The sequence below is a fragment of the Lonchura striata genome, chromosome 14, assembly GCF_046129695.1.
Source record: "Lonchura striata isolate bLonStr1 chromosome 14, bLonStr1.mat, whole genome shotgun sequence".
Classification (NCBI taxonomy): Eukaryota; Metazoa; Chordata; class Aves; order Passeriformes; family Estrildidae; genus Lonchura; species Lonchura striata.
The window spans coordinates 4101361-4120688 of NC_134616.1; the positions used below are offsets into that span (position 1 = coordinate 4101361).

A 19328-nucleotide genomic window follows, 5' to 3' on the forward strand; every position below is an offset into this window, starting at 1 on the left:
CATAAAATTTAGTAGCATGAGACTGCTAAAAATTTCAGTAACTCACATGGTAACATTTCTTTTGTTTGAGTTGCCTGCTTCTGACCAATTTCTACCATTATTGCAATTTTTAATATATCATTGCGTGCTAAGTTCTAAAAACTGCATGTGTCATTTCAGGTTTGCCCGAGTCCATTATTGCAGCAGCGTGTGCCAGAAGTGGCCAGAGAGTTCTTCATGTGGATTCGTAAGTTACTCCAGTAATTTCCTTTTTGGGAGCTAAACTGACTGTAAGGGTTTCTGTGTCTCTGTCAGTGTGGGCTGCAGGACTCCTGTCTCTTCATCTGGCACCAAGTAATGTTATGTTTCTGTCTCTGCCTTATTTTGGGGGTGTTATTTCCATCAATAGAGCAGGCAGTTTTTGGAAGCTAGCTCAGGGATTTGGAACATCAGTGCTGTGGTGAAGGATGCTGTGATGGCTGCTTCTTTGCAACAGGCAGGAATGGCTGCAGGTTTAGTGCCCTTGATTCTTATTCCTGGCAATAATTATCCCATTCTCTTTGTGAGAATGACTTGTGTTATTTCAGTTTTCTCTTTTCATTTGCTATCAAAGTCTGTAATAGTATCGGCCACTGGAACTTTGATTTCTGTTATCTATGCCTGGTTTTAGCTATGGTGAATATTGCCTTTTAACAATGTAAGCTGTTCCCCTCATTAAAGATCAGAATTATTAATTAAATTTTTTCTCAGTGTATAAAGAAATGAGATTTGGGGTTACTGAAATAGCTGTGTTAGATGTGCTACTTTGATTAATCTGTTGTTCCCTACAAAGGCCTGAGTTAAGTCAGGCACCAGGTATTGCACACATACATGCATAAAGTCTTTGTTTATAGTTTACTTGCTCTCATTACCTTGTGTACCTTATTTTATTACTTTTAATCTCCAGCCATGTTTGCATTTATCATAATATACTGCTTAGGTGATTATGGGAGATAGTTTTGAAGTGGCTTATTATAAAATACTGAGTTCTGAGTTTGATTTATAAACACTGTCCAAGCATTGCCATCAGCAGTAGCTAATCTTATTCAAAATAGTCACTTCACTGCAGTGTTGCCATAAATTGCTGTAGACTGATTTTAAACTGAAGTTAGCTTCTGCCAACTAGTAATTGAAGGAGCTCTATTTCTCTGTGCCAGCTATCTGTCTCAATAAACATAAAATCTGTGGTTCTTCTCAGAGAGCTACATTTACTGTAGATATTAATGAGCTGTTGACATGTGAGATTTCAAGGATATTTGTTAAATGATTTAGAAAAGTAATTTCCAATTTAAAATGTGAGATTGGCACTTAGTTTAAATTTGAAGCTGCTGGAGAAAGGTAGATCAAGACTAAAAGTGGATTACTTGAAGTGAATATGCTTCCTGTACTAATTGTGCACATGCAAAAGACTTTCTCCTAACCACTTGCTCAAGTTTCTGCTTTTGGTCCTTTGTTTATTTGCCTCTTTTAATTCTGTATCTGTAGTTATGCACCAGTTTGGTTACTGAAGATGAGGCAGTTAGGGGTGAGGCATGTTTAGCTACATTTTGTATTTGATATTCAGCATCTGGAATACAGCGTTTGTAGGCTGCAGTTTATTGTCTACATTCTTCTTCATTGGCTTATTTATCTTTCCACATAGAATTTAATTCAAAGACAAAGGAGGGTCTAGATGCAGAATTTTAACTTCTCTTCTGTGAGAAATAGAGCAAGCTGGGCATGTTTTGCTTCTTTACAACTGTTACCTTTCTTATTTTTTGCCAATACTTTGCCTGTGGAGCACTCAAGTGTTCCTTGTGTCCAAATTTTTTTATTTGAGCATCCAGAAGTGTGCTGGACCTTATGCCTGTACACCCGCCCCTGCTCCCCCCGTCCAAGATCCCTAATTTTGTAGTTTGTTCTACTTTCTGCTAGATAATTTGTCTCATTTTTTTTTTTTCCAGAACTTGTAAAATATAGGTTGTAATATACCCTGTGTATCCATACAGCCCTTATTTGGATCTTTAACTGCTGTGAAGTGAGGGAGCTGTGGGAGTACAGCAGCTAGAGAGCAAAACAGGTGCTTCTCTAGGCAATTTCTTGGAAGAAAAATAAGGAAATTATTTAATTTCAATTAGGAAAACTAGGGAAAAAATGTTAATTCTGGTATCTTTTGAGTTTTTTTGAAAAAGTCTTTTTTCTGTTTATTTTGGTTTAGGATACAATCTCACAGCAAAGGTGTTGGAGTGTAAAACATGGTCTTAGCTGGGCCATGGTAATTCCCTTTGGTCATGTTCATATCCCAGGATCTAATGTGATGTAGCACAAGTGACTGCCACCATTACCCACTCTTTTTCTGAAGGATCTCAGGAGCTGTTTGGGTTAAACCCCTCCTCTTGAAAGCCAGGCAGCTCCTAAACACCATCACAGGGTTCTGGGAATCTTTAATACATCTGCCTGTGCACTAATAAGTAGCACAGAAAACTTTATGAGTTTGAAACATAAATCATTTTGTGTTCAGATCCTTAAAATCGATGTGGCAGTAACTTCCTGTGCAAAAGACAGCTGCTCTGATGGGTCAGGACTTCTTTCTGGAAGATCAGGTGCTGGACAGACACATCCAGGCAGCTCCTGGGGGAAATCCTGAGGCATCAGCAGCTTCTGTGCAGGCAGCAGCACTTTGAGTGTCACCATGGGGGCTGTGGCCTGGCAAGGGCAGCTCCCCAACAGGCACTAGCCAACAAATCCATTTGCTGGTCTTGCATTTTCATTGGGAATCTCCTGCTTTCACAAGTGTCTTGTTTCTCAAATTGCAGTCTGTCTGCAGAAGGGCATGTTAGATATTTCCTTGGTTCAGATCAAGATTGGTAAGTGGTCAGAAATAAATTGTGATTTCAGTGTTCCAGATTGGAATTAGCCAATTATTTCAGTCCTGGTAACTGAAGAAAAAAGTGAAAAAGTAGCACAGGAGAAGAGACAAGGTATTTGCAGAGTTAAAATTGTACTTTAGCTACATTTCCAAAAGTTTGCAAAACTTTTTTCTGCTGTTAGCTCTGAACTGCAGATTAGAGATTTGAAAATGGTGAAGGGAAAGGAGCAGTGTTGTAATTTAGGTGAAATCCAGGTAACACAGGAGGAGTTGAACAAATATAATTTAGGAAATAATGTATGGTAGGGAAGGAAAACATCTCTGCTCTAACTTGGTAGAAAAAGTATTTTCTACCTCTGCTGTTACACCTTCAAAATTATTCATGTTCTTAGTTAGGGAATAATTGGATTATAACCCTAAGAAAGGTAAAGAATATCCATCTTTGTAGTTTGCTAATATAACAAGAGAAGAGGGGAGCTTAGGCCTGGAGATTTTGGGACAATATTTTAGCTTTAATTAGGCTTTGATCTTGACCATTACTTAAAGGAATTCCTCAGTTCATCTTCAGGGCAATTATAACAAAAATATTTGGTTACAAAGGAGTCCTAATTGTAAAACCATTAGTCAGCTCTTCTCAGAATTCCTCTTCAAGACTTGCTATAAACTTTGCTCATTATGTCAGTAATCATGTCTGCTCTGTCTTCCTTCTGTAATGTTTTCAGATGAGAAAATTAAGCAATCCTGATTCATCGTGTAGTACAGTGAAACTAATTAAAATTCCAGGATAAAAAAAATCTGGAAGTTGCTACTTGAGGAGATGAATATTTGAGGTGGCATTACCCAGCTTGGGAAGGGTGCTCAGACACCAGGGACAGCTGTAGTTCATTTTCCTTTGGAGAGGGGCTGTGCCAGCTCCTCAGAATGGATGAAGCTCCACAGCAGGGTCATGCAGTGCTTTGTTGAACGCACTGGGTTGCCTCAACACTGGGTAAAACAAATAATTTCAGAGGAAAACCAGGCTGATGAACAGAGGAATGTTCACATGAAAGATGTCTGACAGCTCACAAACAAACTTTTGTAACTTTCTGTGAAAGTAATGTTAATTTCTCTTACTGAAAATTCTAACTTTAAATAGTCTAAATATGCATGACTTAATATTGGTGTAGATTCAAGAAACCCACTCCTAATTTTAGTTAGGTTTTTTCTGGGATTTCTGTGATCATGGCATTGCTTGCTCCAACAACTATATATTGTATTCCATATTGAAGAAACTTGCAATCAGAGCAGCACATTTCCTTAAAAATAAATCTTCATGGCCATGGTTTTTAGAAATCCCAGAAATGACAGATAATACATGGATATTGAGTTTTTTATTCTGTAGAATTTGAAGAAACGTGAAAAAATTACCCTGCACCATTGACAGCTTAAACAAAGCTAGAAGTTATCACATACAACTGTCAGTGTCTCTTACAGATGGCAGTCTCACAGAATTGGGCATTTCATGGATTTAATCTTCATTGCTTTGTGTTCTCTGTGATTCCAAACAGCAGTAGCTCTGTAGCTCACCATGTCAGTCACACAAAGTAAGGATGAGCTCCTGTTCCAGAGGGTTGGAGCTCCTGCCTGGGAACCATGTGCAGAAGGAGCTGTGCTGTCACTGCTGCCCAATCCCTTGTTGGAGCCACCTTTATTCAGTGAATGCTGGATTCTGTTGTCTTTGCAAAAGATGTCCTATTTATGTTCTTCACTATTGCCTTGCAGGAGCTGAAAGACTTTTTTAGGTCAGTTTGTAGTCAGGAGCAATTAGGCAGTGCTCAGCAGACATCTGTCCTTCATATGCTAAGTAAGCACCGTGGTCCAGAGCAGCAGCTCTGGTGCTGAGCAGGGCTGACACTCCTGATGAAGTCTTTGTCAGTGCAGATAAGCCCTGTCAAAAGCATCCCATCGTAAATCTAGTCAGGAGAATCTAACCTGAATTTAGCTTTTCACTGTTATCGCACTGATCTCTACAATTTAAAAGTGGAGGAGGTTATGATAAGATTGATTTAACAGCCTTCACATTATTCTTTAAAATGCAAACCCTATCTTCCTCCCTACCTTTTTTTTTTTTTAGTGTATGCAATAACATTAGCTATCTGTTCAGGAGGGTATTTTTGGTATCTTTGAGGCTTCTGAAGAGCCAGTACCCATTGCCAGAAACAGAGATAAATCCTGAAATAACTTTAATTTTGCAAGGACTGGTGACTTTTTAAAATGTAATTGCTCTATTATTTTTCTTCTCAGAGTTGTTAAATATTTAAGATGTGCTATGCATGACAACAAAAGCCAACTAATCCAACAGATGTTTAGAAAAATATTGGTAGAGAAATTTCAAAAAGAGAGAGCAGAGACGTTCTTTGATTAACAGCAGAACTATTAATTTTCTGTGATTTAAAATCTTTTTCAAGCAAGAAGGTGGTAAATAGAAACTGAGAAGTGCTCAGGGAGGGATGATCACTTTGTACAAATCAGTTCCTTTGGCTCCACCTGCAGTACATGCAGTTCAATGAGTGTTTTGCCAGAGCATCTTCACAGCCTGCAATAGGCAAGATACATTGTGTATGCAGTAAATAAACAATAAACTGCACTTTCCTGTATTTGGCATAATGGATAAGAGAGCCAGTCTTGGCCAAAAAGCAGTATTATCTCTATTTTCCTCTTCTTCACACCATCCCATGTGTTGTTCTCAGCATTATCCATTTACCCTGCAGATAATTTGAGTTTAGACTATAGTGTGTTTGGTCAGAGATGCATACAAGGAGGAAATGGAAATTTTCCATTTTATTAAGACTTATGAAATAATAATTTTTATCTATTTTGCATCTGAAAAATCTTGCCATGTAAAATGTTTTGAATGTATCAGACTTGGTGGTTTTTTCTTTAAATCTTGGAAAGTTGTTTACCTGTCCAACAAGTTTTCCTTTTGTTTTTTTTCTTTACAGGAGAAATTACTATGGTGGAAACTGGGCCAGCTTTAGTTTTTCAGGGTTATTGTCCTGGATTAAAGAAAATCAGGTAAAAATTTCCCAAATTGTTTCTTTTAGGCCTCCTTAACATTGAATCTCTGTTGTTTGCATGATTTATTTCAAGACAAATTACCTCCCTGCTTTTGCTCTTTGGTAATTTGACAGATCAAAGAGGTTTGTAGTTCCCAGCTTTCCTGGCTGAGCCTCACCCCTCTGGCCTGGCAGTCTGAGGCTGTGATGTGCCTGCCTTGTCAATCTGATTGAGACCAGCTTGGTGCTCAGCCACACTCCTGGGTTCTTGAGCTTAAAGAGAAACATCTACACCATTGTTTCAATTCCTTTATGATAATCTGATCTTTTCCATTTCCTCTTTGATTATTTGCCACTCTCTGATGTTTCAGCCCTTTTGTTTTTCTCGTTTGTATTCAGCTGATTCTTCCTTAGAGGCAGAGAAGTGGGTGCTGGATCCTTGCATTGAAATGTCCTGTAACCAGGACAAAAAGATGAATGCTGATAGTGTATTTTTCAATGACCAAAGTTTATCTGATTCATGGCAGTCCACTAGAAATCTTCCAGGGAGGATATTTATTCAGGAGATGGAGCACTAGGGCTGCATTAGCAAATGGCTGCTCTGTTATTTACGGAAATGCTCGGAGCCTGTTGGGCCGTAGAAGATGGAAGTTTCTCAGCTCAGTCTCATGCCTGCTCTTTACACTGTGCTGCCTCCTGGCATAATCAGGGCACTTATTCAGAGCTTCATATCCTATGAGTTGTGTTGTATGATTTAGAGATTGCTGTGTGCACAGATTAATACAATCCCCCAGATCACCAAGTCTCCGTTCAAAGACTTTTGTCACAGAGTCTGGAACTACCCTGGTTGTGGCAAACCTGTCTTTTGTATGTAGATTGTATGTATGTAGATATGAGATTGTATTCCAAGTTACATTCAACTCTCCACTAAAGCCTAGATTTCAGATTACTAGAGCCCATGCTTTAGCATAAATGCTGGCATGGTGTAATAAAGTAACCAGCTCTAACTGTTTTAACTAAAAAAATATAAATGGAAAAAAAAAACATTAGGACAGTTAAGGGTTTTTTTTTTTCTTTAGATGGTACATATTATTTGTGTCTGCAGAGATTTATACTTCAAGAACAGCTTGCACAGTATAATATGTAATGTTATACTTGTTCTTTTAAGCAAAAGACAGATCTCAGTGATGAATGTGAGGAATGGAGAAAACTGATCCTTGAGGATGAAGAAGCAATTCCTCTTAGCAGCAAGGATAAAACTATTCAACATGTAGAAGATTTCTGTTTTGGCGAGTAAGTAAAAATGTAGAAATTCATGAACAATTTTGTATGCCTGGAGTAAATGATCATATTGTGCTTTTGGTTTTAAGCGTTTCACCATGCTGCCATATTACACATTGTCTCAAAAAGCAACCCTGGCCTCTGAAATGTTCTCATGTCCTTGTGCTTTGTTGAAATCAATTCACTGAAACAACCTGATCCTTCCTATATGACCTCTCTGGGTGCAGTGTAATTTGTTGGCCAATTTGTGAGTTTGTGATTTACTTCTGAGTAGGAAACAGAAGTGTTGTGTTTAGATAGTAGTAGTAGGTGGCAGCTGTGCACTGCCATCAATTAAATTTTTCCATTCTTAATTTGCCTAAAAGCTGCTGTTCTCATAGTCAAAAATTAAAACCCTAATTACATGTAAAATGACCCACATACAAAAGAACAGGAACACAAATGGACAACAGTTCTGTAACTGTGAAATACTTCCTGTGGTAAAATTATAAAGTAAAAATTGCCCTTTGTCCTTTTTATATGCAATGAATTTAACTTACTGAAGTTCAATCCACTGAATATAAATTTAACTAACTGAACTGTGTATTTATTTATTTATTATTTTTGTCTTCTGGATTGTGTACTCAACATTCTCCAGAATTCCTGAGAGGAAATTATTTGAGAGAGTTTAACCTTGAATCTCTAAGAAAATACCATAGGTAACTAAATGAAATGCTGACACATACTCATAGAGAAATACAGGTTTCTTTCTCTAAACATCATATGGAGGGAAAAAATGGTGTGAATTACATAAATACAATCTGAAGGTCACAGACTGAGACTCTTCCAAGGTTCAGTGCTGCACAGTAATGGTGCTTGATTGGATTTCAGATAAAATGTAATGCTTATTTTAAAGCAATAGCACTTGGATATTGTAATTGTCATCCTGTTGTCATAATAAATAATGTTCAGAACCAGAATTAAATCAGATGGAAAGGTTTCATAGTCTTTTAATTTTGTTTATAATTTTTGACTGATAGCTGGCTCCCAAGTGAGTCCCCCTAGCACTGAGATGTCACACTTAGAAGTGAGATTATACTTGGATAAAATTAAGCTTTTAAGCATTCAACTTAGATCAGTACAGTGCTGACTTGGTCATCCCCCGCCAAAAAAAAAAACATTTCCCCCAAGGAACAAAGATAAGATTAATAAACCTGGCAAAGTAAAAGTTCTCCTAAAGAACTTCATACTTTCTGAGAGTCAATTACTGTGTTTCTGACTATTTACATGTTCTGCCTAGATTCTGTTGTTTTTGCTTAACTTTTGTAACTCCTATGAAGTAACCATTAAACATTTATTTTGAAAGAATAAACAGCTGGGTAGCAGTATAATATACACAGTGCAACTCTGAAATGAATGGCCTTAGAACAAAGTGCATCCATCAAAGGGAAAGAATACTGTGTCTACAACAAGCTGGATTGAAAAAAGGCAAATGGCTGAAAAATAAATAGTGAACACCTGTGCTGAATAAATTAACCAGCTGGTTGGCAATTTTTCATTTGACCTATCTGAAGGGGTTGCTGTTACAAGGCATTAATAAGACACATTCATTTTAAGATATTCCTTTGTTAGTACCATTAATTGATGAATGGTGGAAGATAATATTCTAAATTTACACAACAATTTGTCTGCAGATGTATTATTTTTTTCTGAATTAGGAGAAGAATTGTCTGTACAGAAGTTCAATTTGAGTCATTTTTATAGACAGTTTCTTACATTATTCAGGGGTATTTGGTCCTATAGGAAGGATGTAATGAATTTAGATTATATACAGTTTTTAGACTCTCATTATAGAAAGTGTGGAGCTGCAAACAATAAAGATTTACCTATTCTTTAATGGGAAGTGAATAGAGATTTAAAATATGTAAATATTTGTTACACTGCCTTTCAGAGTGATATAGAAAAATACAGTGTATTATGAATCCAAGTTTATTTTGATTTTAAAAAGTAGTAAGTATGTTTAAAATGGGATGAACTGTTCATTGAGATTGGGAGAAGCTAGAGAGAAAACATTCTGAAATTTTGTGTTATAAAGATTTAGGATTAATTAAATAAAAGCTTCATTCTTAGTTACTGAATTACTGGCAAGAGCCTTTGCACTTTTCACAAACACCATATTCCAAAATCCTAAAAAAACCCCAAAATCCAAATAGAGCCCCAAAAGTTAATTGACTTTCTTTTTTATTTGTAGCAAAGATTACTTTTTTTGAACAACATTTGACAAAGTACTTATCTCTCTTTGATATTTTATAGTTACCTAATGCTGGCAATCTGAAGCAAAAAGACATAATTAATGTGTAGAAACAGCCTTCTCTCATTAGTGCTTCCTTGTAGCAGTTCCTGTATTTCCCAGGGCAATATTTTACCCCAGTCATGACTTAAGTGCTTCCTGGTGACTGTGCCCAGGCTGGGAGATTACTTCCAAACTTTTCATGAGTCCATGTGAGCTCCATGAGTTCATAAACGAGGAGCAATTTTTAAAGGATACCAGGTTTTTGTTCCTTTTTGAACAGAAATCCTGCCCCTGCTTCCATCTGCAAGGCTGCAGGTATGTGAGGGAGCATTTTGGTATTGATGCTGAGAAATTCCTTGCTGTTCTGGGAATTTTAACCATCTCTGTTAATACTCTGTGTTTGCAGGTCACCTTTAAAATCATAGTTCATTAGTTTTCAGCCAAGGTTAAATTGTTTATTCAGTGCATTAATGGCTTGTGGTATAAAGATAAAAAGATAGTTTGGAATTGTTGCTGAACTCCTTTCACTTACAATGACACTGATTTGATTCATCTCAGTGGTAGTGTAAACTAAACCAAGTTCAAAAGTCCTGCTTTCTAAGGGAGGTGTCCTTGAAGTTCAACATAAAACAAGAAGATGAGATTAAAAGTGGAGGGCTGCTTTATAAGTGGAATTTTAAAGAAATGTTGTGGAAAGGAAATGAACTGTGCAGAGTGAAAGTTATGTGGGAATGTCCCTCCTGTGGCCGCCTTCATCCCCTGTGCATGGATTTGGAGCACTTGCATAACAGCATTGCTGCTTGAACAACTAATTAGAATGCAAGGGCAGAGTTGAAACAGGAATTTGAAAGTTTTACTGAAAGTTTGGGTCCAAGTGGTCTGGTCTCAATGGCCCTGCTGGGATCCTGGCTGCTGAGGAGCTTGGTTGTGTAAAGCTTGTCTGTTTTCTTCAGGGCAGTATCTCAGCTTAATGACCTTAATGCATATTTGCTTTTCAGCTTCATGGGTTTTAATCCATGGGGAACACCTGGTCAAGTTATTGGTTTTATTTCAAAATAGTCAATTTGTATTGTTTATGTAGCTGTGTTTCTTTTATCATGAGGGCCTTGATTTTAATTTTGAGATCCTTCTAGCTTTTGAGTATATGTAAAGTAAAAACTCAAATTTTTGTTGGTGTTTTTTCTCCTCAGTAAAAATAGTCTATTGAATTATAGCTTTGCAGCCAAAGAACCAAAGTTTGTTAGTGGGTGGAGCACCTAAATGGGCCAGGATAAAGAAATTCTATAGTGCTTTTCCTAGAAATGCTTGAGGTTGCTGTTCTGGCACTGACTCAAAACTTCAAACAAGTTTTTAAGACTCTTCAAAAACATTTTTCCCTCCTCTCTTCCCCCTCTGTGTTTTTAATCAGTCAGGATTCAGCTGAAGGTGTTGAAGAAGCTGGTGCACTGCCAAAGCTGCCTGTGTTTGGAGCCCCTGCTGCCCAGGGGGTTTCTTCAGGGCCGGAGAAGGCGAGCCCAACAGCGGAGGGGATTCCTCTGGGATCAGAGGAGAGTCCAGAAGCAGAGGGGGGTTCTCCAGGGTTGGAGAAAGAGAATCCAGCAGTGCAGAGCCCTGGAGAGGAGCCACAGAGCCCAGAGGCAGAGCAGCCCCCGAGCTCTGAGGCAGCCAGGGCAGCTGCAGGGGACGGGGCAGGAGCAGCCCCTGGCAGCGGGGCTGCTCCCAGCACGGCTGCAGGCGACTCCGCTCCGCAACCGGCGAAGACAGAAGCTGCGCCCTCCGAAAATGCTGCCCAAGAACCAAAGAAAATCTCCTACTCCCAAATTGTTAGAGAAGGCAGAAGGTTTAATATTGATTTAGTTTCTAAGGTAGGAACGGAATGACTCTTTTTGTCTAAGTACTTTTACTTTGCTTAAAATGCTGACATTTGTTTTAAAACCCTTCACGTTGAGACAGCATCTTTAAGGCAAAATAGCCACTCTTGAGAAGTAAGAATTGTTACTCCTAAAACAAACATGAGCTATTTAATGTGTTTCCTTAAGTGGTTTATTACTAAAGAGTTTAAAAGACATGGCTCAGGAATATTGCCTTGAAATAAATTTCATTAAATATAGCACTTAGGTAGTACCAGCAAAATATGTTCTTTTAAGTAGCACCATTAAAAACTGTATTTTTAAACAAGCAAAAGCAATCTGCATACGGATTTTTTATCTTTTTAAAAAGATAAAAAATGGTTTTTACAGCACAAGAAAGTTTTTTCAAAGTTGAATGCATCACTTTATATATTGTGCCTAAAAAGAGTTTTCAAACCTCTGGAAAATGAAAAATAAACTCTCTTCAATAATTCATTTGATTCTTTGTGAAGACAATACAAAATGCCATATTGCAAACTTTGTGTTCCAAAAGTGGATCCCACTTCCAAGCATCTTGAACACCAGTCAGTGGGTGGTGGTTAAGCAGATAATGCTATTCTGTATCCTTGTTGTACTCTGGCTGTCCCACTGTGGGACATGGTGTTAATTGCAGCAAATCTCAGAAATTTGGACACAAGAGTGGTCAGCAGGGCAAGGCCAGGAATTTGTGCTGGGGTTTCCTTGGAAGGGAACATCAGCTTCCTTGTAGTGTCCTTGTGATGCCCCAGGAAACCTTTGTCCAGAAAGTTCCTGTGTGATCTTGCAAAGTCTGTTCCACTTTTCAATATAAACATTTTCAGTTCATAGTTGCATTTCTGGCCCTTCTGTATTTAATCATATATTTGTAGCTCTAGAAAGATTAAATTGTATATGACTAAACCTTAGCTTGGGAGTCATGGAATTTACCTGTGGAAAAGGTGCTTCTTGGTTCAGGTGATTTAGGGAGCAGCTGGTGAGGATTTTCTTGGGTGCTTCATTGATTCTCTTCGGCCACCACTTCCTTTCTCCTCCCTGTGCAGTTGCTTTACTCCCGGGGGCTGTTAATTGAGCTCCTCATTAAGTCCAACGTGAGCAGATACGCCGAGTTCAAAAACGCCATGCGAGTTCTCGCCTTCCGAGAAGGGAAAGTAGAACAGGTACAGAAAATAATGTGCTGCATGTGTTTCATCTCTTCTTCTGAAAGTCAAGAAGCTTGAAATGGGTTTTTTGAGAATTTTGTGTCAAGAGGCTGATGTTTTTTCCTTAATTATGATTCTGATTTAATTTCTGGAAGAAAATATGTTTGTATGTTATATAGAAATATTAAAATAAAATCAAACCAAACTAAAATAAAATTGTGCAGTCCAGCATATTGACATAAATCTTTACCTCAGGCTAAATGTTTAGGCCATGACTGACTGGCAGTTAATTCTTGAAGATTCACAGATTTAAGGTTTTAAGATTCTGACATAGAGACTTGATTTGTCTTTGTTACATACAAGAGAAATCAGTGTGATAATGGCAACAGGAGATATTGGCATAGTTAGTACAAACTCTAGTGATTATCTCTGCAGTTAGAGATGCAAGTGAAATTGAAGGGATATAAAAAAAGATTTTTGGATATTCTTATTGTGGAAAATTGGTAACTTTAGTTACAATAGAAAATAGGGAAAATAAATATGTAAGAAAATAACTGTAATTGAAAACAGTAATTTGAAGTGTCTGTTATTTAATCAGGCTGTTGGCGCTTGATGTTTTTTCATTCAGAGTGTGGAAAGTATCTGAAATTATTAAAAAATACTTTGCAGGTGCCTTGTTCTAGAGCAGATGTCTTCAACAGCAGACAGCTCACCATGGTGGAGAAGAGAATGCTTATGAAATTTCTGACATTTTGTTTGGACTATGAGCAGCACCCCGAGGAGTACCAAGGTAGTGTCTCATTGAACAAGGCACACTCCCTTCTGAGGAGTTCCTTCAGGGAGGCACAATTCTGAGAGCTCTCCTGTGTTTTCATGTGGTTTATTTTTACAGATTCATTTTTAAAGTATGCTTTGACCTTTTTGTGACCTTTTCCCTTCAGTGTTAAATTCTTCTACTTAAGCACTTGCTCTTCTAGTTCCCACATCATTTATTATTTACATTTTTCTTTAACAGCAAAATTATATATTACACCAAGGTTGCAAAATGCTTTTTGTCATTTTTAAGTGTTTTCTTCCCCTCCCCCAGGTATTTTTTAAAATAATGTGATGTATCTGAATGTTCTGTCTTTTTTTTTTTTTGATTACTAGGTAAACCTTTGCAATGCTTTACAACAAATCAGAAATGGAGAAAATGGAATTTTTTAACTACGAAAGTGAATGTAATTTAATGCTCTTTAGTTGTAAAGGGCAAGTTCAAAGTGCTTTTATCAAGTGTTGGCTTATTTAGATGAGAGGAAATCAGACTAGATTTGAGCTATAATGTGTGAAGAATAACAAGCAGCAGGTCAAAGAGGGAAATCAGCTTAACAGGAGGAAGGTGCTTTGGGTTTGTGCTCCTCAGGGTACAAAGAATGAAGAGATGTTCCCAGTTCTTGGAGTCTGAAGGTAAACTAAGGCAAAGAGAAAAAATCTGTTAAAAAGAAATAGTGACGAAAGAGGACTACAAACATCAGAGAAAATTATTAAACATAGGCAAGAGAAAAACAGCATCACGATCTGGTAAGATTAAGAAAAGGAGTGTCTGTAATGAACTCCAGAAAATCCTGAAGGGGGAAAAACTCATTAGTCTGAAGTGGTTTATTGATTACAGGTGATCTCAGTTTACTGCTGCTGGAAGAAACGGAGGTGCTCAGTAAGGATATTGGTGGAATTTAGAAAATTTATTAAGTAAAAAAAGGAGATGCCACATCAATTTTAAATGAATCCATTGATTCATGTACCTAAATAACGTTAGATTTACTTTCAGAGACAGTTAAACAGATTTTGTTCCTACATTTTAAAATAGCCAGAGAAGTAATTGAGAACATTTTGAGTCAGATTAGGCTAATGTAAAATCTTCAGAAATTTAAAATTGCTCTTGATGAGATCACTGCATTCGTGGGAAGGCAGACTTTTAATAGGCAGAGTTCATGAGCGTCAAGAATTTTTTTAAAGCTTTTTTTTTTTTGTAAAATATGAAATTATATAAGAAGTTTGAAGTGAGGAAAACTTGAGAATTTTTTTAGAATGATAAAACAAAAGATAAAACCCTGTCATTTTATGACTTTCTGCATGGCTGTACAAAGAGCAGTAAGATACATTTTCTAATAAAACACTGGTTGAATCTTGAACAGAATATATAGCTTGATAATACTGGTCTCTGCACTGATAGGAGTGTTTCTGAACTAGTTAGGAATTTATCCAGGACTGAAATAAGAGCAGATCTCTGAATAGTATGGAAGTATGCTATTGCTTAATACAATCTTTTCCTGGCAAAAAACCTTTCTGTTATGAAGATGACTAAAGCTTTTCAGAGATGTATCAATGCCAACATGCTTTAAACATCTCCCAGAAGACTTGTGTTTCTTTGAATTTCAAAATGTGCCAGCAATAATATTATTTTAAAGGGAAGATGGAGTCCTTGATCCCTTTCTGCTCTCTGTCTCATCCACATTTGTTTGTTGCCAGCAAGTCATCAAATTGAAATAAATATTGCACCTTCTTATCAATGGATGATGGCACTGTGTGAGTGGCTTGTCTCAGCATAAATATCCACTCTAGCACTGGCAGTGTGGATGCAGCAGTCCTGTTCTGGAGTGGGTGTCATTTGGGGTAATATTTTGAGTAATTTACTGGATATAGCATCCCAAGGCACTTCAATGGATTTTTGCCTACAGTTTCTCACTTTTCTCTCAGGATTGGGAAGTGGAGTTAGATCAAGTCTAACAAGTCAAGTTAGATCACATTTCAAGTCTAACAATGTATAGGCGATACCATTGAAGACCCATAAAGTAGGTTTGTAATATTTTGAAATATTTTAATGGAGTGCTATTTCTGTGTTCTGAGAACTCGCTTTCTGGGAGTAGTTCTTCTAACCATCATTGATTGGGTGATCCATTTTCAGCAAGGTGTTTGTTGAAAAACTCACTTGCTGGAATCCAAAAGCACTTGAGTGCAAGCACAGGTGACAGTGCAGATGTTACAGTGTGCTCAGTGCCTCGTGTGCTCTTCCCTCAGCCTACGAGAGCAGCACGTTTGCTCAGTTCCTCCAGACACGGAAGCTGACCCCCAGCCTGCAGCACTTCATCCTTCACTCCATTGCAATGGTGTCAGAGACTGAGAGCAGCACTCTGGAAGGTCTTCAGGCAACAAAAAAATTCCTGCAGTGCCTTGGCCGCTATGGCAACACCCCGTTTTTGTTCCCTCTATATGGGCAAGGAGAGATCCCACAGTGCTTCTGCAGGTAAGCCTCACTTAACCCAGACATATTCTAAAAAGGAAACCCTTGTAATGTAAGAGGTATCATTCACTAGGATAATACTTTGCAACATTTTTCATTGTATTACAAATGCAGCTTGTAGTAGGTGCTGGCTGTGGTGGCTGCTGTGAGTAAGTTAATAATGAGAAAGCCATTTAATTTAACCCATATGTAGCTGTTCCTTTTTAAATCTGACAGAGGAGACTCAGTGATATCTGTCCAAAAGGGTGACTGTGCATTTGGATAGGTTGAAAAACATTGTATGTGAGTCTTTCCCGATAAGCTGCAGGAAGGTCCATGTTGTCAGTTTGTGTTACTAATTAATGCTGAGAAAGCATCTGCCATTCACAGGTATATATTTACCAATGAATTGGATTATTCTGAAAGAGGAGAATGGTGCCATGTGTCCAGTTTACAATTAGATTTAAAACAAACCTTTCTACATCACAGACTTTTATACAAACAGAGCAATCGGTGTGAAATTATGTATTATGCTCTTGGCATCATTTTGTAGCTGTCTTTAGACTGCAAGGTTCCAGCTCCTATGAACTGAACAGCAGAGGAGATCCCATGCAGCTCTGTTTCACTGAGCCATGCTGCATTCTGACATCCCAAACAGCAGCCATATGTTCTCCACTCCCTGAGCCTTAGAAAGCAAGTAAAACAAAAAAGCCCAGTTGATTCCAGGATAAACCAAGATCCCCTTCAGTGTGGCAGTGGCAGTGCAGTCCTTCCCCTGGCTCCAGAGGTGTCCCTGGCCTGTGGTTCTGGCTGGTGATTTGTGCTTTTGGGGACCATCAAGGACCCGTGTGCAGAGGGTTTCCAACAGTTCAGCTGCCTTTTAAAAGGCTGAGGGTTTTTTTTTTTCATCTTTGCTTTTGCTGGCAAGCAGCCTTTCCATCTGCTCAATGTGGGTTTAATGTGGTAACCTGTAGGTCTGAAGTAAACATTAGCTCTGTTTAAAAAAAGCAGTTTTGCCTGGCAAGGCCAGTTTGTCTGAGTGATATATTTGTGCATCAGTCCTTTAAATAACAGTGCAGGGTCTTACCTGCTTTGTTTGGTGCTGGACTAGTTCTGCTTTTTACATGTGTGCTACTATGAAATTGTGGTTTACAGCAGGTTGTTGGGTATTCCTGTTTGTGATAGATTCTGTTTCTCTTCTCCAGAATAGTCCTTAAATTACTGCCAAAAGAATGGCCTTAGCAGCTTGATCCTGCTTGGCTGTGTATAGGATGGATGCAGTTATATGTTGATAGAAACGTTCTGAAATAATTGTGCTTCATTGAATAGAAATGTTGTTTGTTACCATCTTCTGTCAGTAGCCTTTCATCTGCTCCTTAAACTGTATTTACATGGTGATTTAAATTGCAGACCTATGTAATTAGGTGATGGGGCAGATAATTTGTGACCAAGAATTGAGGTTAGGTAACTACTCTGCCTACAGTCATGCAACAGAATTTGTGTTTCTGGCCTTTTATGGATGTTTGTGTCTTTATGGGACTTCATGTGAGGCCAGGTATCTGTAAGTGATCAGCAGATTAATAAATCAGAATATTATCAGAGCCATCGAGGTAGTACAATTCTGGCAGTTCAACCTTCAAATACCTGGGGGAAAAAGTAAATTGAATAATTAAGATTAAAATTTTGCTTTCTTTTTTTGCTCTGTAGATTCTTATCCATGACATTTTTCTTGCATTCTCAAAATCCCTTTGGCTTAATTTTTTTATTTAATAACCAGCACATGCAGTTTTCTGATGTGTAACAGCAGTATATTTCAAGAGTTAGCAGTAGAGGTGTCTAGAAGTATTATAAATATTCTTATCAGAAAATCATTCTGTGATGACAGGAGTTCTTCAGATGGCCTGAACTTTCTATTTCAGATCATTGATTGCTGCATTTTAGAGTTTTTTTGCTACAATGTATAAGTTCTACACCAAAGACAGTATTTTAGTAGATGAAGCAAATTAATCTGTCAAACCAAAAAGTAATTATAATTCTAAAAGGTTTGTATTACAAACATTCTAATACAAAACTTCTTAAAAAATTGTCTTTACTTTTTAAGTGAACAATTTAGGAGGCAACCATAATATTTTCTGAGATTAATCACATTTTTTAAAGTTGCTCTGCCCTCAGGATTGTCTTGCTCAAAGTGAGCCGTATGTGAAGAATGCTGCTGGGGCTGTGGAGTAAAGAGGCAACGCCAGAGCCTATAGATCACAGCCTACAGCTTTTATCACCAGCTTATCAGAGGAAGGTGTCACCTGGCCTGTGATTTCTAACCACTGTTCTATATTCTGCTTTAATGTAAACCTCTTAAGCGTTTCTTGCAGCCAGTTACACTGTGTGTTCTCATCAAGGCTACTGTTATAAATGGCACACATGCATATTGATGGGAATGAGTCAAAGACATTTGTAAGTCACATCCTTGCATCCCAAATGAATCCTGCATAAACACCACAACCTTTTGGAACTGCTGACGACACTCGAGTGAGCAGAAGCGCTCTTCCTTCTTTATTGGTTTAAGCAGGGATGGTTTAGGAGAGAAAATTAAACTTTTATATCACTGTAATGTACATCCCAATATGGTGAGGTACAGATGGGATGTTTCTGTCTTCATAAATTGGAGCCGTGGAACAAGGAAGGTCATTGGGAGCCTCCTGCTCTCCTGAGCTGACAAGCAGCAAAACTTCACTGGCCCTTAACAGCTTCCTTTGCTTCATTCTTGGTACTAAACTGTTCTGACTCCTCCTTTCTAATGATGTAGCAATAGTGTGATGTTAAGTAAAAGTGAATATAATAATATCTCATTCTTGAGGAAAACCCAGACAAGCCTTTACATCTGCTACTGTGTTAGCTTGTGAACACACTGAATTTGGGGCAGAGCAGGCAAGGTTTCTCTTCAGTTTGGTTTCAGATTCTTTCCTCTGGACTCCTACTTATATAAACATGCAAATGGATTGACTTTCTGAGAAGCAGTAGTTTTCTCCCATGTGAACTTTCAGAGGGAATTGGTGACTGTGCACTGTGTCATGTCACAAAGGTTCTACAGTGACATGTTGTGTCTCATGTCTTTGTTAAGAGTTATCCAAAATCTGAGATGTTGGGGTGGCAGTAGGTGCTGGAATATCCTCAGCTGCTTGGCCAGAGGAATTGGTGAATCCCTGACTTTTAGGGGTAGTTGGTTAATGATGTGTATTTCCTATAAACAGACTTTGAGCTTTCCCATTGTGCATTCAGTGGGCAGTGTCACTCTTTGTGGTAGTTCCTACAGATTATGGCTGAAATTGTAATTTTCTGTCTCCGTGACAGTGACAGCAGTAATTTAGTGATGGAGGAAAGATCTGATTAAGACAGTTCCATCTCTTTCAGTGCCCATATTTACAGGAAGATTAAGAGGCCAGGCTGAGATAAGATGGATAGTGTGATTGATTCCAAGGGTTCCTGTATATATTTAAAAATGAATAATCAGTTTTACCTTTACGTGTGCACTATTACCTGCTACAACTGTCAGAGCTTCTGGGGTAGTTTCAGGTCCTTTAAAATTCCCA

The 19328-nt window shown here is 38.0% G+C and overlaps 1 protein-coding gene across 1 annotated transcript in view; it reads left to right on the forward strand.

Annotated features, from left to right (window-relative positions):
* CHM (CHM Rab escort protein) overlaps positions 1-19328 on the forward strand; it is a 53105-nt gene that overhangs the window by 9646 nt on the left and 24131 nt on the right. Inside the window, exons 2-8 of the mRNA XM_021531420.2 lie at positions 160-226; positions 5848-5920; positions 7070-7194; positions 10863-11319; positions 12384-12500; positions 13152-13272; positions 15540-15765. Of these exons, the coding sequence (XP_021387095.1) occupies positions 160-226; positions 5848-5920; positions 7070-7194; positions 10863-11319; positions 12384-12500; positions 13152-13272; positions 15540-15765 (1186 nt within the window). The remainder of the gene's footprint in view (positions 1-159; positions 227-5847; positions 5921-7069; positions 7195-10862; positions 11320-12383; positions 12501-13151; positions 13273-15539; positions 15766-19328) is intronic.